The sequence below is a fragment of the Cyprinus carpio genome, chromosome B22 (assembly GCF_018340385.1).
Source record: "Cyprinus carpio isolate SPL01 chromosome B22, ASM1834038v1, whole genome shotgun sequence".
Taxonomy (NCBI): domain Eukaryota; kingdom Metazoa; phylum Chordata; class Actinopteri; order Cypriniformes; family Cyprinidae; genus Cyprinus; species Cyprinus carpio.
In genome coordinates, this window is record NC_056618.1 from 20,817,256 (window position 1) to 20,839,327 (window position 22,072).

At 36.4% G+C, this 22,072-nt stretch overlaps 1 protein-coding gene across 1 annotated transcript; it reads left to right on the forward strand.

Annotated features, from left to right (window-relative positions):
- The first annotated feature begins 2,465 nt into the window (after positions 1-2,465).
- LOC109105019 (SH3 domain-binding protein 4-A) lies at positions 2,466-21,699 on the forward strand. Its single transcript, XM_042748754.1, is given in 5 exon segments — positions 2,466-3,197; positions 3,299-3,817; positions 3,820-5,645; positions 19,958-20,146; positions 20,246-21,699. Coding segments are annotated over 5 exon segments (2,880 nt in total). The 5' UTR covers positions 2,466-3,076; the 3' UTR covers positions 20,471-21,699.
- Positions 21,700-22,072: the final 373 nt, after the last annotated feature.

Sequence of the window (22,072 nt, forward strand, 5' to 3'; positions counted from 1 at the left end):
GTAAAGTTGCAAAAACTAAAGTCTCAAATCCAAAGAGATATTCTTTATAAAAGTTGAGTTTTATGTTTATGTCTCGTCGCTCTGGCCGGACAGGGCATCACAATATGTTAAGAGGCGTAACATTTCCATCACACGCTTGAAGCATTCGGCCAATCACAATGCACTGGATAGCTGGCCAATCACAGCACACCTCGCTTTCCAGAGTGTTGAGCCTTGTAAAAATCAACGTGTTTCAGAAGGCGGGGTATAGAGGAGAAACAATAATGCACAGTATGTGGAAAATAATGTGTTTTTTAACCTTAAACCACATAAACACATTTCATTACACCAAATACACAAAATAATGTTCCTTTTAGCAGCATCATATGACCCCTTTAAGTACGGAGGCCTGTTACCACCAAAAAATAAATAAAATGCATTCATTCAAAATGTCTAATGATATCGCACACTTATGATTTGAAGCTGAGGTTGACAGATCAATGACTAAATAGCTTTATCACTGGAGTCTGTAAAAATAGACACTAAGGAAAAGAGGATGGGGGATACAGAGGGATTACGGGAAGGAGACACTATTCTTCAGTCTTTGGAGTGCCCCAGGTGCTGTTATCAGAAACCATGATTACATTCTTGTCAGACCTCTAGGTTTCTAATCCATCAATTGCTCTTCCTCTGCCTCCTAATACCACAATTGACACATCCAACCGTGCCAGTGATGATTTTGTCGAGTTTAAAATGAGACCTTATTTTTTAGGTGCTCCTGGTGTTAGAAGAACCATAGACCTTGAAGTACTTACACAGAGATTGAGCTGATAGAGCCGAAGGAGGTCGGTGCTGTAATTTTACAATTTCGTTTTTTTTTTTTCCAGGAATGCACTCCATTCTACAACTTCTGATGGCCTGAATTATGAATAAAATAAAAGCATGAGGGAGGATTTTTTTGAGGGTTGGACTAAAGGGAACGGAGCCAAGTGGTATTGCTGACCTACTTCAGCATCTATTAAATGTAGATAAAAGAAATGGACATTTAAAAGGGAACAAATCCGTCCACGAGTCTTTTGTGTGAAAGGCTTTTAAAACATTCCAAAGATGCTTACCTCCTTTTGAAGGGTTCATCATCAAGCCTTTAAGTAACAGACATGAAAGGTCCTTCCAAGGCCTTCATCTTTCAACTTCCAGTTGAAACGAAACTTTGGGTTGCATTCATCTAAGTACAGCTTTTCTGTACAGTGACACTCTCATGTCATTTCAAACCTCATTTATGGCATCCTATGTAAAATGTTTGTGTATAAATTAAATTATTATCAGCTACTCTGAGTTACTTGGCCCTTTGGTCTTGTTTGAGATTCGTTTCATGCTTCTGTGATTATTTAGTCCAACTAATTATAGCTTGTTTTACATCTCTGTGTTGTTTTGCATGTCTGTCACGTCAAGCGCAGATTAATAGCGCTCATCGTCTCAGACAGAAGTTGAGGCAATCATGCATGGAAATTGAGTCTGTTCCACCTCCCCCACACCCCCATAACCAAACTGTTGCTCACCTTAAGAGAGCATAAATCATAACAGAAAAAATAGCACCTCTAATCCACAACAAGGTGCAAAAATTGATCATTTTATAAACCGCTACAGGAGTTTGCCAAAAGTTGGTGCTTTTTTTTTTTTTTTTTTTTTTTATGGAACCATGCTGACACAAAAAGTAATATATTCACTTTTAGGATGGTATTTATTCATATTCATCACCCAGCAGGTGTTTTAGTTTGTTTAATTGATGGAACCCCTGCTGCAACATATGCGTGTGATTTTTAGTTCAAGGTGTCCTTTGATATGCTTTGATATCTTTCTTTTAGGACCAAGCAAATCAAACGCTCTAACCATGATAAAAGACAGTTTCATTCAGATATCAGGTTTATAAATTACAAGCACATTTTACATTGTTGTTGTTTCCAGCACAGAGAGAGATACCTTAGATTTATTCGTTTTGTAAATGACAATTTTTATTACCTCATTTGTGATAGTGTGACTTTCAGTCTAAAGTAAATGTGTACACTGTGTGATAACATTGATCCATAAAGCCTAATGCAGCTTTAAAGCTACAGTAAATACCTTTTTGTGCTTAGGTAAATTATAGTGCATTTTACTGAAACAATATTCAAGATGAAATTAAATGTGGGAAAAGAGGGATTAGTGACAGTAGCAAAAAAAGAAAAAAAAAAGAACTGTTGTCTCAGAAATCGGCAAAACAAAAAAAGTAAACAAATTTTAATATAAGACTTTGATGGTGTTTTTTGTTGTTCGGAGCAACATACACAAGAAGACCAGGAATGTGCATTAAGTAAATTGGGTACATTTTCATTTCATGCTAGCTTTATGTTTTGTTAGCAGTGAGATGTCGCTAAAAAGTTTTTTTATTTTTTATTTTTTTAGATTTTAGAGATTAAGTATAGTAAAAGTTGAAGTGAAGGTCATAGATGGAACACATTGTCATTTCAGAAGATGACAGCACCTTGATATGGCTGAAGATGCCTTTCTGACTGTAGTAACCTCTGATGGATTTTCCCTAATTGCCATCCCTTGGTCATATATTTCTTCAGTTAAGCTTAGTTGCGACAAGAGTGAATGTTATAAAATGAACAAAGAGCATTTTTCATACTTGAGACGTTCAGAATTTACCAGCATCTGGAAAAAAAAATTCTTGACTCCTAAGCCAACAGTTTCTGACTTAACTTCTAAATAGACAACAATGTGTAAACCTCTTCCAAGACAGATTAAAAGTAATCAACTTTAAAGATCTCTTAATCTCATGCAGTACATTTGAGTTACATCTTGTCCCAGTTTGTCCTTTTAGCTATATCACACTAATCTCTAGCTACAATCTCTCTGAAGAGTTTTGCCTTAATGATCCAATAATCTGATTTCAGCGTGTCTCATTATTCTCAGTGCATCAAGCGGTTGTCCTGCCACACAAAGCTAATCAAGACTGTCCCTGTCCTTTTTGTTTTCCCAGCAGGAAAAAATGGAAAACTGCCAGTGTTTGATTGTCAGGTTTGGAGCAATGGTGAAATAGGGTAACCAATGCAAGATGGCCGCCCACAGGATCAGAGTAACCAACAACAACAATGTGCTCCCTAGATGTAAATCAGAGGGCACTCTTATTGACCTTGATGAGGGAGTGACTGAGGCGAGTCTCACAGATGTCAAAGGTCAGTTTATTGTACTGCAAATAAACTAAGAGAGCATTTGATTTGGTTGTGCCACATGCATTACAAATTTGTAATTCTTATTAATATGTTTCTCTCTACAGTGCCTTCTCCCAGTGCCTTGCGTTTGGCCCCCTCAACATCATTTGGAACTGCACGGGAAGTGGTCGCCATAAAGGATTATTGTCCATCCAGTTTTACCACTCTAAAGTTCTCCAAAGGGGATCATCTCTATGTGCTGGACACGTCTGGTGGGGAATGGTGGTACGCCCACAATAACCGTGAAATGGGATACATCCCTTCGACGTACGTCCAGCCGATCAACTACAGGAACTCATCTTTAAGTGACAGTGGGATGATTGACAATCTTGGGGACTGCTCAGAGGAGGGAGCAAAAGAGCTGGACCTGCTGGGGGAGTGGACTGGAATGTCGCTGAAGCCCTCCCTGCCTTATGACAACAACAACCCCTTCTCCATGCTCTCCTCAACTAACCCATTCCTAAATGGGTCTATGGATGATGTTCTTGATCAGAACAGCAATGAGAAAGTGAACCAATGCAACAGCATGGATTTGCTTTTGTTTGACTTGCCTTCAGTTAACACAAAAATCTACATCACAATCTCGTCTTTGATGGAACATCCACCAGCACTGATTTTGAAGCCTTGCAGATGATTCGCAAGGACAATCCCTTTTTACGAAGCAAGAGATCTTACAGTTTATCAGAGTTATCTATCTTACAATCTCAGTCAAATCCTCCATTGGCTTCATCAGGGTTTTTTACAGGGCTTAAAGCTCCCTCACCGGAGCAGTTTCAGAATAGAGAGGACTTTAGGACAGCATGGCTAAACCACCGAAAGTTGGCACGATCTTGCCATGACCTTGAGTCCCTTGGGCAGAACCCAGGCTGGGGTCAAACACAACCAGTAGAGACCAACATTGTTTGCAAATTGGACAGCTGTGGAGGGGCAGTCCAGCTACCAGATACGAATATCAGTATTCATGTTCCTGAAGGCCATGTTGCAGTGGGAGACACTCAACAAATCTCTATGAAGGCTCTACTAGATCCTCCCTTAGAGCTAAACAATGACAGATGCTCGACTGCCAGTCCAGTGGTTGAAATCAAACTGAGCAACATGGAGATAAAGTCATTCATTACCTTAGAGATGAAGGTATCCGTTGCAACTAGGACAGAAAGTCAAATGGCGGAGGTTTTGTGTGTAAGAAGTGATTGCAAAGAGGGTCCTTACTCTCCTGTTCCACAAGCTTACATTTATGGTGATACAATTCAGGTTCAGCTGGACAACTTGGAGCCCTGCATGTATGTAGCAGTTATTGTCCAGACACAACATATTTCCTTCAATTCAACTGTTTGGGATCATATGATGAAGAAAGTTACACTGGGTCTCTATGGGCCCAAACACATTCATCCATCCTTTAAGACTGTGGTGGCAATCTTTGGCCATGACTGTGCTCCCAAGACTCTTCTAGTTAGTGAAGTTGGGAAACAAGCAAAGTCTGCCCCTCCTGTTGCCCTACAACTGTGGGGGAAGCACCAGTTTATCCTTGGCAGACCACAGGACTTGCGGATAGGCATGTACTCCAACATGTCAAATTATGAGGTCAAGGCAAATGATCAGGCTAGGGTTGTTCGTGGGTTTCAGATCAAACTAGGCAAGGTGAGTCGGCTCATCTACATGATTACATCTCGGAATGCAGATGAGATTTCTGACTTCACGTTACGTGTCCAGGTAAAAGATGATCAGGATTGCATCCTTGCACAATTTTGTGTTCAGACACCACAGCCGCCACCTAAAACCGGGGTACGGAACAACGGCCAGAGGCGATTCCTAAAGAAAAAGGAAGTTGATAAAATAATTTTGTCTCCTCTGGCCATCACCACCAAATACCCACAGTTTCAAGAGCGCTGCATTACCAACTTGAAATTTGGTAAACTGATCAAAACAGTTATCAGGCAGACCAAGAATCAGTACTTGCTGGAATATAAAAAAGGTGATATTATTGCCCTACTCAGTGAGGAGAAGATCAAACTCAAAGGACAACTATGGACCAAAGAGTGGTACATTGGATACTACCAGGGAAAGATTGGGCTTGTACATGTAAAAAATGTGCTCGTCTTGGGAAAGGTCAAGCCTATTTACTTTTGTGGGCCAGATCTTTCAACCACAATGCTGATGGAACAAATCCTGAAGCCCTGCAAGTTTCTCACTTACATTTACGCCTCTGTGAGGACAATACTTATGGAAAATCTGGGAAACTGGCGAGCATTTGCTGATGCCCTGGGCTATGTGAATCTTCCTTTGACATATTTTTGCAGAGCAGAGCTGGATAGTGAGCCAGAGAGGGTTGCCTCAGTGCTGGAGAAACTAAAGGAAGATTGCCTCAACATGGAGACCAAGGAGAAAAAATCTTTTCAGAAGGAACTTATGATGGTAAGCTTCTGTGTGTGTGTGTGTGTGTTGGTTTGTCTGAACTGCATAGTTTGAAAACTATTGTGGTTGTGTTTGCTTTTTAAATGCAGTAGATGCCACTGTCCTAAATGGATAACTATTAGAAATTTGTCCACAAAGTATTTGATTTAAACCCGTTTTTATGCAGTCATGCTTATCTGCGTTTTCTCCCATTAATGCTTGAAGCTAATTCTGATGAGAGTGCACTTAGCTGCTCTCTGCTGCCTTTCTTATCTGTACAGCTGTGGAAACCTGCAAGTACAGCAGCAAGAACCCAGCTTGGCTCACTCAAATTCTGACCGAAAGAAAGATTGCTCTTGTATTAGTTTTTTATCACTGGGCACAGAATGTCTAGGGCTGGTAATGTACAAGCTGCCTCTTTTTAATCTACACAATGTTCAGCAATATAAAGTCTTTAGATTCCTTAAAGGATTAGCTGATCTAAAAATGAAAACATTTACATACCCCTTTTGGTCATGTTGTTCCAAACCTTTATGGCTTACTTAAATGTGAACTTGCTTTGTATGGCTTTAGAAGACTGCATATGGAAATCTTTTATGATATAAAAGGCCTCAGCCCTTTCACTTTTATTATGTTGAAAAGAAAAGAAGTTGCACTTGATTGGAGCGATTTTTGGGTGAACTAGCCCTTCAACTAGTGTTCATTTCGTTAATGAACACAATGACGAAAAATGTTTGTTGATGAGCTTTTTTCCCATGACTAAGACGAGACAAAGATGAGACATAATAAGGTCAATAAAGGATAACTAAGACTACATCAACATGCAATTTCATTGACAAAATAAGACGAGACAAAAATGTTTTCAAAATGATAAAAACTTTACCAAAAACCTCTTTTTATTTTAGTCAAAAAAAGGAGACTAAATGTTATTGCCGACTGCTCTACATGCCCCTACAACGTGAGCTTCACTGTTAAATTGATACATTTTCTGCCCGGTGTGTTTTGCTTATTTTAAGCAATCTGGCAACCATGCGTACGCGCTCGCTCCTCATTGCGGAAGCACCACCGCCGATGATCAACAAGCTGGAGTTTAGCGATCTAAATGAAAGTGTCATTCAGCCCGTATGTGTTCTGTCCTGAGATCTTGACTATATTGTTTGTGATTGTGATCGCTAAATAAATGCACTTTCTCAATCACTGTTGTTTTAATAGAGAAATTGACTATTGCAATTTTGGAAGTAGTGAAATTACTAGGAGTTTGACTGTTATAATATTTTTCATTTGTTTTAGCTGTTTTGGTAGTCTTTGGTATTGATTTATATCAATCAGTACACTAAATGAGGTAAAATACACCATGTGTGTGTCCACATTCTATTGATTTGTGCTTACTGGAGAAAATAAATTTCTCAAATGACAACAATCATTACAATTATATTTTGAGAAATATATATATATATATATATATATATATATATATATATATATATATATGTACACATACATATGTAAACACAAACATTATACAGAATGACGAAAATGTGTCTAAGATTTGATTGACTAAAACCTGACTAAAATGCTCATACATTTCAGTGAATAAACAAGAACAGGACAAGTTTGTCTAAATACGATAACTAAAATGTACATTGGCTGCAAAAATTAATACTGCTGTAAGGTTAATCAATAATAATCTTATTGCTAAAATGTCAAGTTTTCATTTACTAAAATTAGACTAAATTACTTCAGGTTTTCTTCGCCTAAAACTAGACTAAAATACTTTAGATTTTCTTGGACTAAGACTAAAATGAAAATAGCTGACAAAATTAACACTAGACTCAACCACACTATTGTTGACAGAAATGCAATATTGGGAAAGAACACTGAACAGAGGAAATGCACAGCAGAGAATATTGAGAGTGTAGCTATTTCTAGCTTACATACTTTTTTTTTTTTTTTTTACTAGCATTGACCGATATCCCATTTATAAGTAAACAGGTTAGCACCCCACTTCTGTCAGCTCAGGGCTTGCAGATCTGAGGAGACTGTGCATGTAGAAAGATATGTGTTATCACTTGTTCAGGCTGTATAGCGAGAGAGAGGAAAGATGTAGTAATTCCAGTCTTATCTTTAGCAAAACGTTAGCTTTAGCATCTTATCATGGATAAACAATACAAATGACATTTTTGCTACATTGCTGGGTATTTTTAAAAGTCTAAATGGGGATTCTGACTATTCCCTGACCTCAGTGTTAAAGTGATATATCCCTGACTGGAATCGTCGTTTTATCTTTCCTTACACAACAGGCAGAGCTTTTGTTCAATTTAAATTATTCAAGACTTGAGTGGGTGGTAAGCGTCTGTTACAGGGCGTAACACCTTAGGAATTGTTCTCATCTCTTTCACAGTTTTTCTGTATATCTCTCCTTGCTGAGAGGGAGCTCCATCATTGTTTCCCCGCCATGCTTCAAGTGCTGACACATTCATCAAGTAGAGATGAGGCTATTATTCCCAAGGCCTGACGTCATAGGATAGCCGCTTGTCTTTTGTAGGAGTGAATCGATTTTGAAATTGCAGCCTATAGTCCCTGATGGACACACGGCCTTTCCTTGCCTCGCTCTTGCTATTATTTAGCAATTTGTCTTTTTGAGTTTGGTAATTACGCCCAATGCTTCTGAGCCTGGTGACATTTTGAGTTGTGCAGACAATGAGATGGAAGAAATTTTGCTCAGTGTTAAGTCTGACAGGCCAGCAATTAAACTTAGCATAGCAATTTATAGGTCTTTCAAACTAATACCCATCTGTATTGTGATTTAACAATTCCGTATGCTGCCTTAGTATCCTCATTTACAGTTAGCACTCCACACACACAAATGTGCTTAGCCTAAATCCATAAATGTATGACTTTTCCTATTAAGCCTATTTTTATCAAGTCATATATGGCAGCTTGCCACCTTTACTCAGCAAGTGGTGCATTTTTAAAGCTAGGTGGTTGGCTAGGCATTCTGGAAGCTTCCAAAGACTGAAAGAGCTTGGCAGCTGCATCAGCCATAGCCAAACACTTCTAAAATAAAACCAAACAGCACAGGGGCACTCCAAGGCCATCAGGCTAGTAAAGAAAACAAGTTAAATTGAGCCATTTTGATGTGCTTGGTTTAAATATTTGCAGTGGGCAGAACTGGGGTTATCGCCAGCTAACAGTGAGGCACTTTTTGGGGGGTTTTGCTGCGGCTTCTTTTGTGTAAATGTCACTGTAGTCGCATAACCAGTGCATTTTGTTGTAAGATAGCTTATTTATATTTGTTTGTACTAAAATTACAGAGGAGCGCTGTAATTTCTAGATATTTCTAAAATTGATTGGGTGTATTTTATCTCAACTTGCTGACAGAAAGCTGACAGTTTTGTCTCTCCGTCTGGTTTAAGCTGGCCGTCTCTGTCCCTAAGGGTTAAATAATGCATTTATAAGAGATTTCCAACAGATTTTGCCTGAGGACTGTCTGAGCCCTGACATTTTTCTCAAATAGCCATGGTGTGGTGGGACACATTTTACATGCTTCTTTAGAAATCAATGTGAAACATGACCTTCACCTCTCCCTGCCCTCTGGTAGCATAGCTAAAATTAGTTTATTTTTCTGTGACACTTCGATCCTAACCATAACACTTTTGATTCATTTTACAGTCATTATTGTAAGTGGAAGTAGTATATTGACACTTTATGTGGCTGTTACTGTATTCAGCAGCATCGTTTAGCTCTATTGAGTTTCAAAGGGAAAAGCTGATACTTCTCACTCTCTCTCTCACCTACTTGCATTCTAATTTGCATACTGTCTGTTCTAAATAGTATGCAGGTTTAGAATTTGTGGATTCTAAACGATAGTATGTTAAAATTATATCAGCAAGGAGCCCATGTGAGCCCATGCATCTTTGGATGCTTTTTTTCTTGCACAACAAAAGAAGGCACTTGCGACTAATGTATGAACTTCAATGTTAAGAAGTATTGAATATTAAAGATAGATTAAATTAAAGCTAGATGATAGAATGTTTAAATATTAACACTGAAGCTGTGTTAGATCTCATGTATGTACACACATCTCTAGCAGGATTTTATAATCAACCAATAACAATGCTAGAAATGTGTAATTGTATAAGTTATATTATGAAGGCGATTGGCTATTTTAGCTTAGAAGTTAGTTAGTTTTGTTAGATGTGTAGTATAAGATGCGATTGGCTGCTAGATAAATGTGTCTGTTCTGAGTGTTAGCATTTAGCAAATTTAAATGTATTCAAAATACTAGCATATAGCTTAAGTGCATTTTAGCTAGATACCAATGTTCAGATCTTAGGCTAACATAAACACATAATGAAATAAACAAAATCAAACAGAAAAAATAACTGAACCACAGAATGAATGAATCAAAATTAATTGGAATTATTGCTAAAACCAATCGGAATGTTATCAAGACCTTCTGTAATAAATAACATCTCACAGCTAAGATCAAGCTGGTTCTGTTGACAAAGGTCATTTATTTCCTACAGTTACTTTTTCCATCTGCATAGTGAGTTCTGACAGCAGACATTTGCCGTCAATTTATTTCCTTAATCCTCCAGACAACAAGTCACGTTTACCTCACAGCTCTCAGTCAGGTCTGTCTGATCTGGTGTCTTGTGGTGCCAGCGGTGGATCTTGGCAGGTCTTATCTATTTGATGATGGGGGAAACCAGGTGATGGGAGGATGCCAAGGGAGGCCAGTATAAATCCAACAGCTATGATTCGTTTTTCACGGCATGATAGATTCTGTGATGGATCACTTGGTAATTGAACGTTTGATACATCATCCCATCACTCCCTGAAATTAAAGTTAATGGGAGGGAGTCCGTTGCAAATATGGGAAGATTATTTTAAAATGATCGAGTTGCTGTATAAATATTTTCTTGTTATCATGAAAATATCAGAGTCTTTTAAATTGTTTTTCCAGACCTGAAAAAAGTATTAAACATTTAAAGGTAATAGAGATTTCAGTGACACTTTACAATAAGGTCCCATTATTTAATATTAGTTAATAATCATTGTTAGTTAATTTTAGTGAATGCAATTCTTTTGTTACAGTGTTTATTAATGTTTGCTAATGTTAGTTAATCAAATTATAACTTTTAATTGTTAGTTAATGTTAGCTCGGGTCTGTTAACTAATGTTTAACAAATACAACTTTTAATAAATGTATTAGTAAATGATGAAGTCAGCATTAGCTGAGAATAATAAATGCTTAAGAATTATTTTTAAGTCATATTAATCAATGCATGGTACCTTATTGTAAACTGTTACTAAATTTCTGTAGAAAATATAATCCAAAAGTTTGGGATCACTGTTGAATATTTAGTTTTATTCTAATGTAATTCAGATGTATTCTTTACAGATTATATTAATGGCAACATTTGGGATTCTGACATTATGGTAATCTAACATTTTCTCTAACAAAAACTTTTTCTTATTTAAATTAGATTTTGAATCGGATATAAAATCTGATCTCATATCTTTTCTGTTCTTGGCTTAAAAATCTTGCTTGACTGCTGTGGTCACCATTTACTTTTATTATGCAGAAAAAAAAAAAAAAATCTCCTTTTGTACTCCACAAAAGAAAGTAAGTTATACAAAAAGACATTAAGGGTGAGTAAGTGATGAATTGTCATTTTTTGGATGAACTATTCCTGTAATATGTTGGCCAGAATGCAGAACAAATCTGATATTATACATTCTTCCACACAAGAAAAAAGCCTTTCAACTAGAAAATAAAAACACGGCTCATTATTCTTGTCACTAGAGAGATAGAAAATCCTTGGTGGGTTTATTTTATGCAGTTTTAGAACTAAGAAAGAAAATCTTTCGTCTTCCTCCCACTCTTCAGCTTGTCTTCCCCCCTACCGTTTCTTTTCTTTCTGTCTTTTTTGCTTCCCATCTCTCACTAAACTACTGAAACGCAGGAAGCCACAGCAGGCATCTAAACTGTAGAAAACGAAATACCACCGTTCCTAAACTCAAAGGTCAATTTCACCTGTCCATCATTCCCGTCAGGTTGTCTCCGGGAAAGTGGACGATATTGTGCTGAGGGCGAGTGGCGCGGCAATCCCATTTGAGAGCATGTCTCTTATACTCAACCATTCAGCCGCTATTCCGTCACCCTTAATGGGTTTTTCTTAGTGATTGGAACTTTCCTGTAAAATCTGAAATTGGTTTCAATGCCACTTTCAGGCCTGAAACCCTGAGGACCAGTTTGTTGTGTTATAGTAAGTTTCGCTCAGAACTTAAAGGCTACTTCAGTCATTGACGTGGTGTCTTCATTCATGAAACTTAACAGGAGATTCTTATCAGATGTAGTTTGTGATTAAATCTGACAGAACAAGTCTGTGAGAAGTCCAGCCAAGTCCTTGAGGCTTTTAAAGTGAGATAGAGTTAGCAAACATGGCTAAATATGTTTGGATTAGCATACTAGCATACTTTGCATGTGGTGTAGAAGCATTTTAGCATTCCAGTGTATGCAGACAGACGTTTATTACACATTATATGAGTAATTTTATTCCATGTTAACGATATGCATCCAATAATATAGTTATTTTGCTTTAAAAAAGTCTTTATGAAATAAAAAATGTTACAACAAAATAAAACTAATAAAAAAAATTTAAAATAAAACAAAAAAAAAATAAAAAAAAAAAAAATGTAATCTTAACAACAAAAAAAACAAAAAAACAACAAAAAAACAAAAAAATAAAAAATGCAACAAAGAAAAAAAATGCATGTTCCACTTCACATCTTCAAATTTTTAAATTAAAAAAATAAATATATATTTCTTATTAAAGTTACAAAAGTTTACAAAAACATAAATGACAGACAGCAGGAATATTAGACTGCTGTCCCTTTAAGAGCTGCCCAGATCAAATATGCTGTTACACATGTGTTTTCTTTCTCAGCTATTTGCTTCCACTAAAAAGGCTAGGGCTGTGCAAATAATCTAAATGCGATGATCATGCGCATCTCGTCAGTAAAGCCGGTTCTGTGATTAGTAGTAAATCTCCATCAGGCGATACATCGGTGATAACGAACATGATATTGCTTAGCTTGTCAGTGAACTAAGGCTCTGTGTAGTAAATGCTGCTCCATCTGAAAGCAGGTGATGGAGATTTACTAGTAATCACAGAACCGGTTTTACTGACAAGATGTGCATGATCATCGCATTCGATTATTTGCACAGCCCTACTCAACACCTAAATTACTGTGTTTACAAGGACACTTGCAAAGATGGGCATTTTGATATACAAGTGTGTGTGCATTTTACCGTTCAAGTCCTATAAAGCGGCAAAAATAACTGTGTTCAATACTCCCGTGCTCTATGAGCCCCATCTTCACATGTGCACACCTCTCTGACAGTACACACATATAGCAAAAATAGTTTTCTTTCACTGCTGATTGCATTTCAACAGCTTAAAATCCCTTGGTTTTTAAACCACAATGCTTAAAAACATGTGAAAATTATACGTTTTCATGACCACGTAGCACAGCAACATCACGTGAGCTTGTAACTTCGATAGAGATGATAGTCAAAAATCTCTACCAATATATCGCCCACCCTATTTTAACATTAATAATTTAATTATATAAACAAAACCCATACTAATATAAAAAATTTCCTTTTAACTTCCTTCCTTTTTTAATATTTATGAACCTTTGAATTTCATGTATATACAGATTTTCTTTTTACTTGCTTTCGTTTTTTATATTTATGAACCTTTGAATTTCACCTTAGATATTTACCTACATAACGACATTCCAAATCCAATCATCTTCCCATTTGTATATTGAAGCATCTTGATGAGCTTGGCATCTGAAGTCTGATGTTATGAGAGCTTTTTGCCTTTGATAACACTCTGGTAGCGGCTGCTATGCAGTTTATTCAGATGTCACCCTGCACAGATGGTAAAGTTTACACACAGCTCCGAGATTTGCTCTATTCCAAACAGTATCGTTCGTTCTAGCCTCATTAAAGCGGTTGCATTCTGAACAGGTGGCCCCCCTGGCCTCCGGAATGTTCCGTGTTCTAATTCCGGAACATTCCTTTGTGATGGATAGGCACAAGAATTCTGATCATGCCTGAGGTCCCGTTCCTTCACGATTCATCATTTTCTTTATTAACCAGGTAATTCAGGAGGTATTCTGGTCTGATTGGATAAGGCCGAAACGCTCTTGTTACATTCCAGTCTCGCTCTGGTTGGGACTTTACATTCCTGTGAGTTTGGAATCTGGATAGCTATGCTGGTGAGGCGATGTTCTGCATTTTTCAAGTCAGATTTTAATCAAAAAGATGGATAGGAAGTCGTTCATGCTTAAGCAGACATCTAATTAAATTTTCACGTTCATTTTTCCAAGTCTTCATACCAAAACATCCAATCAATTATGCTTTCATGTGACTCCTTTTGGCTCTGACTACTCTATTAGTGGATACTCTTTACGGTCTTGCCAGTAAAGCAAACATTGTAGACTGAAACTTTGTTCCCATTGTTTATAGTTTTTCGGAAAGGCTTACCAAGATGAAAAAGCTCTGGAAGTGAATACATAAATATAAGTCTATTCAGAGAGCGCCAGTTCACCAAACCATCTCTGGAAATAGACTCTTGACCCTGGGCTGAATAGACGCATTCAAACCGTAATAAACCATCCATTTTAGAGCCAATTCTTTCTGACTTGGAGTAAAATACCATTGGGGACTCATTTATAAAGGGAATTGCTATCAATTGTTCTTTGACAAGGGGAAAGTAACAAATAGCACCCGCAGTTCTTCACATTACTATTCAAATCCAGTCCTGTGTGGTCCAGCTCGGTTGTGGTAGTATTCCTGAACAATTATTACTATGAACCAATTTGTGAATTAAAACAAACAGTGCAAGCAGTGCTGTACAATTCCTGAAGGAATGAGTCTTTTGAGGCAATTCTTTTTAGCGAATCAAATACATACAGTGTGACTGATGTGTTCTGATTCTTGAGAAAATTATTTTCTTTCTTTATCAAATCGAAAACATACAGTACCATCCCAGCACTGTAGTTTGATTCCCAAACTGATGACTCTTTTGATTCAGATCTTTTTTTTTTTTTTTTTTAATCAAAACATACAAATAGCAAATTACACATTTGAACTGGTTATTTTTGACTAAAAACAAACTACACAATCGGTGTAGTCTGAAGAAACGACTTGTATGAAATGAATCTTTTTAGCAAATCAAAAAAAGATATACAGTGCATTGCAACTTGTATTGTAAAACCAGTTCTCATATTTCCAGGATCCACCTCTTTTGATCCAGATCTTTTTAGTGAGTTAAAGCATGTAATAAACAATGTAGCCAGATTTCCAAGCAGATGCCTCTCATTATCCATTTTTTTGTTTTATAGTGAATCAAAGTCATAACCACCGTAACCAGTGTAGTTTAATTTTTGAACAAATGATTCGTATGAACCAATTGTTTTTATCCAATCACACTAAACAAAGTTCACCACCGTGGTTTGCTTCCCAAACTAATGACTCTTTTGAACCGGTTGATTTTAGTGATTTAAAATAAAAACTGATATAGTTTGATTCCGGAAGGAATGACTTTTAAGAGGTGATCATTTTTAGAGAATCAAAGACACATAAAGCGACCAATGAAAATCAATTCCTTAAAGAATGACTCTTATGATAATGATTTTTTGTTTTTGTTGTTTATCCAGATCTTGAATAAAAACATACAATATAGCACATCAGGCCTAGTCTGATTCCTGAATGAATTACTCTTATGAGCCGGTTATTTTTAGTGAATCAAAATAAAGTACTGTGTCACCTATATACTCCCAGTATATTATTATTATTATTCCCAGTTAATGACTCGGTTCTTTTTGCAAAATCAAAAACATACAGTCTGTAACCTTTAGAAAGGTTTACAATATGTTGTAGAGGTTACATAAATACAACTGCATATTTGAAATCTTTGCAAGTAATTATCTGAAAGACTCGTCTGTCATTGATTAAAGGTTAGCTGGGATGTTGTTAGAAGTAATGCAATGCTGTACATTTCTTGCAAACATTTATGCGAGGTGAGGCTTCCAACAATAAATTACGAGGCCATTTGGCAAGAAAAGAAAATTACTCGGGGCTGTTCAACTGAGCGTATTTTTCCCTCTAATGACTGTGACATTTTGCCATCTCATCCCAAATGTCAGGATTCAGCAGACCTCTTGGGTGCTTTCAACAAGAGTCTTCTCTTGGCCGAGAACGCAGCGAGGGCGTTTGCCTGGAAGATCAGGCGTGGATTGACCCAAAATTAAATTAAAGCTGAAAGAGAGATAGAGGAAGAAAGATTGAGAAAAGCTCAGAGAAATAAGGAATAGATGGAAATTGCTTTTCCAGAAAAGCGTTACGGCATTCATAGAAAATACTATTTCCATCCTACTGTAAGTCAAAAAATATGAAAAAAGTCCACGCCAATTAAGTAAAGCTTTGTTTATAAACGGAACTGAAGACGAAAACGTTCATTTTCTGGTTGTCATACTCTCATTGAGTTACACATTTCATAAGATCAAAAACAACCATCGCTTTAAAGGTGTTTAGCTACAAAAATGGAAAAACGATGTGCCTAGGCATCGCTTTAAAGGTGTTTAGCTACAAAAATGGAAAAACGATGTGCCTAAGGGTGGCACTTGTAACGCTAATTCCAGTTATCCTGAGAGGATCGGCAATGGAATTTATTTTATTCCATTTCCTAAATCCAACCAAAACAGAGCAAAAATGTCCCACAATGCTAAAACATGAAGACGAAAACGTTCATTTTCTGGTTGTCATACTCTCATTGAGTTACACATTTCATCTGCTCAAGCAGAACATTAATGTCATCTTGTGCTTCAGCAAGATATCTCTGGCTAAAACTAGCTAAAACATTAGCATGGACTCACTAACTTTAACGCTAACGTACAAACCTAAATAACGAACATTTCTCACGTCATGTACCATGCAGTGAAAGTCAAAAACACATAAACGAACGTCTATATGAGAGTGCCTCTCCATATTAATCTGGGTAAATGTAAATTAATTTAATCTTACTCTGCAGTATATGAACAGTGTTGATCCGGGATGTTGTCATTGCGATCGTGACGACCGTAACATATTTTTTTGCATTGCATTGCATTGTGATCTGTATTTTTACATAGTTATTTTAATATTCATACCCACTAAAAGAGTCGTGCGATAACATGCATCAGCACTACGACACACCCTATACGGCATTAGTTCTGGCTTTTGTTCACACAGAGAGCTCGTTCCGGGACTGAACCCGGCAATGTTACTACGTCCCCGACTCGGGATCAATCCCGGAATCAATCCCGCGACGTGTTTGCGTTCATACAGAAGGCGACCCGGCAATGTTCCCGGCAATATTCCGGGTCCAACGTGCAGTGTGAAAGGGGCTATAGTGAGACACTGAGCAACTCCGTTTGTTTGTCTGAATGTGCAACAGTAACTAAGGGGGGCGGGGCTTACTGATAGGTCAGTTGGGTGCATAGATTCGATCAATAGAAAAATACAAAAAGCCAAGGCAAAACACACCAAATGCACAACAAAAAAAATGCAAAGTTCAGTGTCCTTTGAACAAGAGTTTATTCCTGAAGATTTACATAGAGGTGACAACAAAAATGAAAGTGCACAAACAAAAAAGTGACTGAGCAAACACATGTTTTAAAAAAAGCAAACATTTCAGTCCTGTCTGGACTATCTTGAGTGCTAAAAGAGTTAAAAAAAACTAACCTATATAATATATATTATATATATATATATATATATATATATATAGTATATATATATATATATATATGTATATATATATATATATATATAATATGTGTATTTTTTTATATATATTTTGTATTTACAATATTTTATAAAGTTAAATATAGTTAGATATAAGCTGTATTGTGGTGCCTGTTCAAAAATCCTGCTTTTAGCTTCTGTGGGCATTTTCTTGGCCTTTTTTCCCCTCAGACTAAAGTACCTGTCATTTTGTTTTAGATTTACAGAAGCTTTCTGAAGTTGTGGTAAAGAATATTTATGTGTTCCTTAAACAAAAGATTCCTCAGTGCTGCAGGGGAATTAATCTGAAGTCGCCTCACAGCTTTATCACACTTTTGAAGCCATACTCCCTTCTTCCGGAAGTTTCCACCTCCCTCGTCTCACTTATGCTGTACGTGTACAGTATCTCATAATGCAGTGAAAAGGAAGTCATCAACTTTATTTACCCAACAGGGAGGCTGTTCTCGTGATTGTATACATCTTATCATCTCGCTGAAGTTCTCCCGTGGCTCTACTTGTGCTTTTCTTTCCTCTCTTCCCTTCTTCGGTATCAAGCATGAAGGAGAATGGGGATTACCGCTCCATTCTGCCGGACCCCAGGGGTCCCTTCTCATTCCAAACATGGCTGTGTTTGTGTGTGTGTGGCAGGAAACCGGGTCGGTCAGGTCCTTTGAAGGGTTCAGTCACTCATCCGTGGAGGCCACAGAGCAAAGACTACAAATTCCTGACCTTGCATTTTTTTTTTAGTACCTTATCCATTCTTGCTTCGTGACTGGATGGATTGTTGTTCTCCTGCTACACCTGTACATTTATTTTAAAACACATTTGACTTGGCATCAATCAGATTTCACTCCTGTGGGAGGTTAGATCACTGTCTATAGTGTGTGTGTGCTGGGAGGAATGTGTGTGTTTCTTATTAATGGCTGTTTTTAACTTATCTGGTTTAATTTTAAGCTGATATACATAAAAATAAAACATAAAAATTGTTAATACTGTTTAAAAGTTTGGGGTCAGTAAATCTTTTTTTTACACATTTTCTAAAATTATTATAATACAGAAAAATTGATCTGTTTAAAAAAGTTTGGGGTCAGTAAATCTTTTTTTTTTTTCAGTATAGAGGATATATTAAATTGATCAAAAGTGACCTATAAATTTTTTTAACAAAGAGGAAAATATAAAATCAATTAAAAAGTTACAAATAAAAATACATTTATAATTCTACAAAATATTTCTTTTGAGCTTTCTTTTCATCAAAAAATAAAACTTATAAAACTTAATAAAAAAATATAATCTATTATAAAATATTTATTAAATTAATAATTTACACAGAAAAAAAAAATAAAACTTTTAAAACATGTTAGTAAGACTTTTTTGTTTCACAAGGATGTATTTGTATAATGTTAAAAAACAAAACCTCTTAAACATTTACACAAAAATACTTAAAACAGCGAAAGTATTTCTTTTGAACTTTTTATCTCAAAATCCTGAAAACAAAAAACAAAACCGCTTCCACAGAAATATTTTAAACAGCGTAACTGTTTTCAAAATGGATAATAATCAGAATGTTTCTTGAGCACCAAATCAAAATATTAGGATGATTTCTGAAGGATCATGTGACACTAAAGACTGATGTAATGATGCTGAAAATTCAGCTTTACCATCACACGAATAAATTACACTTTAAAATATAATAAAATAGAAAACAGTTATTTTAAGTTGTAATAATATTTTACAATATTCCTGATTTTATTGCTTTTTTTTAATCAAATAATTGCAGCCCTTGTGAAAAAAACATAAACCATACTAAACCTAAGAAAATTAATAAATGTATTATTTAATATATATATTATATAATATTAAAAAAAAAAAATACTATGTTCCCATTAAATTATCCATTATTCCATTGTATATATTGGAATATTTAATATATTAAAAATAAATTTAACATTTTAATATTAATTTCTCTGTTTAGATTGAATTAGATTTTATTTATAATAAATGAATGGCAAGTCTGGCATACATGTAAAAACTGCTTCAAGTTATAGAAATCCAGTTACATGGTAAATAACCCATCAAGCCTATTTGTGTCAATACGTTATTGTCTATTACGGTGCTAGAATGAGCTCCAGTCATGTTTTGAAGACCTCAATATACCACCCTATAGAAACAAGCTTCATCCTAATAACCGTTCTAATGAATCTCTTTAATGGTGTCATTATGAGATATAATGAACATTTTATGCAGGGCCAGAGGGCAGCAGTAATGTTAATGGTGTTGCTTGTGAAATATAAATTAAAAGACAAACATTTAAGGTCAAGTGTGACTTAAAATATTAGTGAAATTGCAGTTAAATTTTTTTTAACTTTGTGTAAAGCTGATAAAGATGAAATTATAGTCCATCAAAATGTACATTTTTGGCCTTTCTTGTTTTTCTTGTATGTTTGTAGATACTTTCAAAATGTTCCTCTTTCTGTCTCTTTCTCAGGCTCTTTTGAAGATCGATTGTCAGGGATTAGTGGCCCGACTCATAATGGACTTTGTGTTGCTGACGACGGCAGTGGAAGTGGCGCCTCGCTGGAGGGAACTCGCCGAAAAACTCGCCCACGTATCCAAGCAACAAATGGAGGCCTACGAGGCTCCACACAGAGACAAAACAGGGATGGTGGACAGTGAGGTGAGGACACAAAACTTCCTTTCAGTATAGAAGAGTAAAGTTCATATTTGTGAATTCGATGAGATGATATAATCTCCATTTATCTGATCTCCATTTTAGGCCATGTGGAAACCAGCCTACGACTTCCTGTTGACGTGGGCCGCTCAGATCGGTGACAGTTACCGCGACGTCATCCACGAACTGCACATGGGCCTGGACCGGATGAAGAATCCAATCACCAAACGCTGGAAACACCTCACCGGTACGCTTATCCTTGTCAATTGCCTTGACTTGCTTCGAAGCTCCGCCTTTAGCCCCGCCCCTCAGGATGACTTCGCCATTTAGCTCCACCTCCTCACAATTCAGTTTCAACATCACCTCAGAAGACTGTACTGAACTTTTAATGGATGTACACTTTTCTACGTCACCGTTAGCTGTGAGTTTACCTCAATCCAATAGCCGTGAGGACTTCCTGTACCCGCCTACGTCCATATAAGGGCATGCGGAAAACCAGTAAAGCCAAAACACAGAGTGTTTTAAGTGTAGCTATTTTTCGAGATTTCCGAAGGCATTTTTATCAGTTTTCTTCATTGCGATATCTGTATTTTTTTACACCGGATGGCACAGAGGAAATTTTTATGATCACTTTGGCGTTTTTCAAGAACAGGTTTTTTTCAGAAAAAAGCAGATTACATTTTTGTTCGTTACTGAAAACGAAGGTCTATTTTGTGACGTCACATTTAGCCATGTTTGTCTTGGTCTGGATGTTCTGTATTTCGTTGCCAAACAATCAATCCTTCCACGTTTGTGATTTTATTCCACTGATTTGTTGCTTCAGTTGCTTTTGCACAAGAAGATGGATTACTAGAAACATGAAACACTACAAACTGGTTACATGAGAGGAAGGAGCATATGGCTTGTTAATGAGATGGTAAGTTCAGACTGTGGCCCATGTGTGTTATCCCTTCAAGATTTGGAAAATTTGCAAAGTCTGCATTTGTGAGACCAGATATCGCACCAAGTACTAGGTATTTAATTGCAGTGTTGCTTTAGTTTCAATTGTGAGTCATTCATTCAGTGTTTTTGTCAAGTATAAACAAATGCAGTCAGATGAATAAATGAACAGATCATAGCGTGATTTTATTTATGTCTATGATGATTTTTTGTTCTACCTTTTGCATTTTAATTTTTTTTTTGTACCTACAGTTTTTCCACTTTTAGACTTTTAGGTTCTTTTAAAATAGTTTTTTTTTTTGGTTTTGAATAATAATCATTTATTTTACGTCCTGTACATGTCAAGGAGATTTTGTGCTGTTTTTGGAACAGCATGTAGGGGAAAAAGTGAATGTATTTAAAATATATATTCTGTGATATAGAGTTCTGTCACATTCATAACTTGTTTTTGTGTTAGCTCTTTGAGATGTTTGAAGTAACTGTTTGAAAAGTTATAATTCACACACTGTCTTAGTTGCAGCCAAATGTTTAGCAAGAAAACAAATGAAACATGCTGTCCCATGTTGTTCCCATGGATTCAATAAAGCAGCTGTAAATTTAAAGTAGCTTGTTAGATTTCAGTTCTGTCTTTATTTTGATTAATTGTCTCATAATTGTGAATTTAAATCTCACAACTGTGACTTCTTATTGCGACTAATATTATTTTGACTATCTCACAATTGCAACACCAGTTTGTGTTCTTGCAACTGTCTCACAAATGGGACTTTATTCTGCAACTAGTGTTCATCAACGCAACTTAATCTCTCACAATTGTGTCATCACAATGTAACTTTTTTCTTATTTTAAATCTTATTTTAGAATGTTAGAATTGCTAATCCTACTGTCACTCTGTCAAACTTTCATAAATCGTGATTGCTTATATCACCCACCCCTACAATATTATGACCACCTTAGTGTGTAACTCGGATTGTTTGAGTTTGTCCTTCAGTGTGA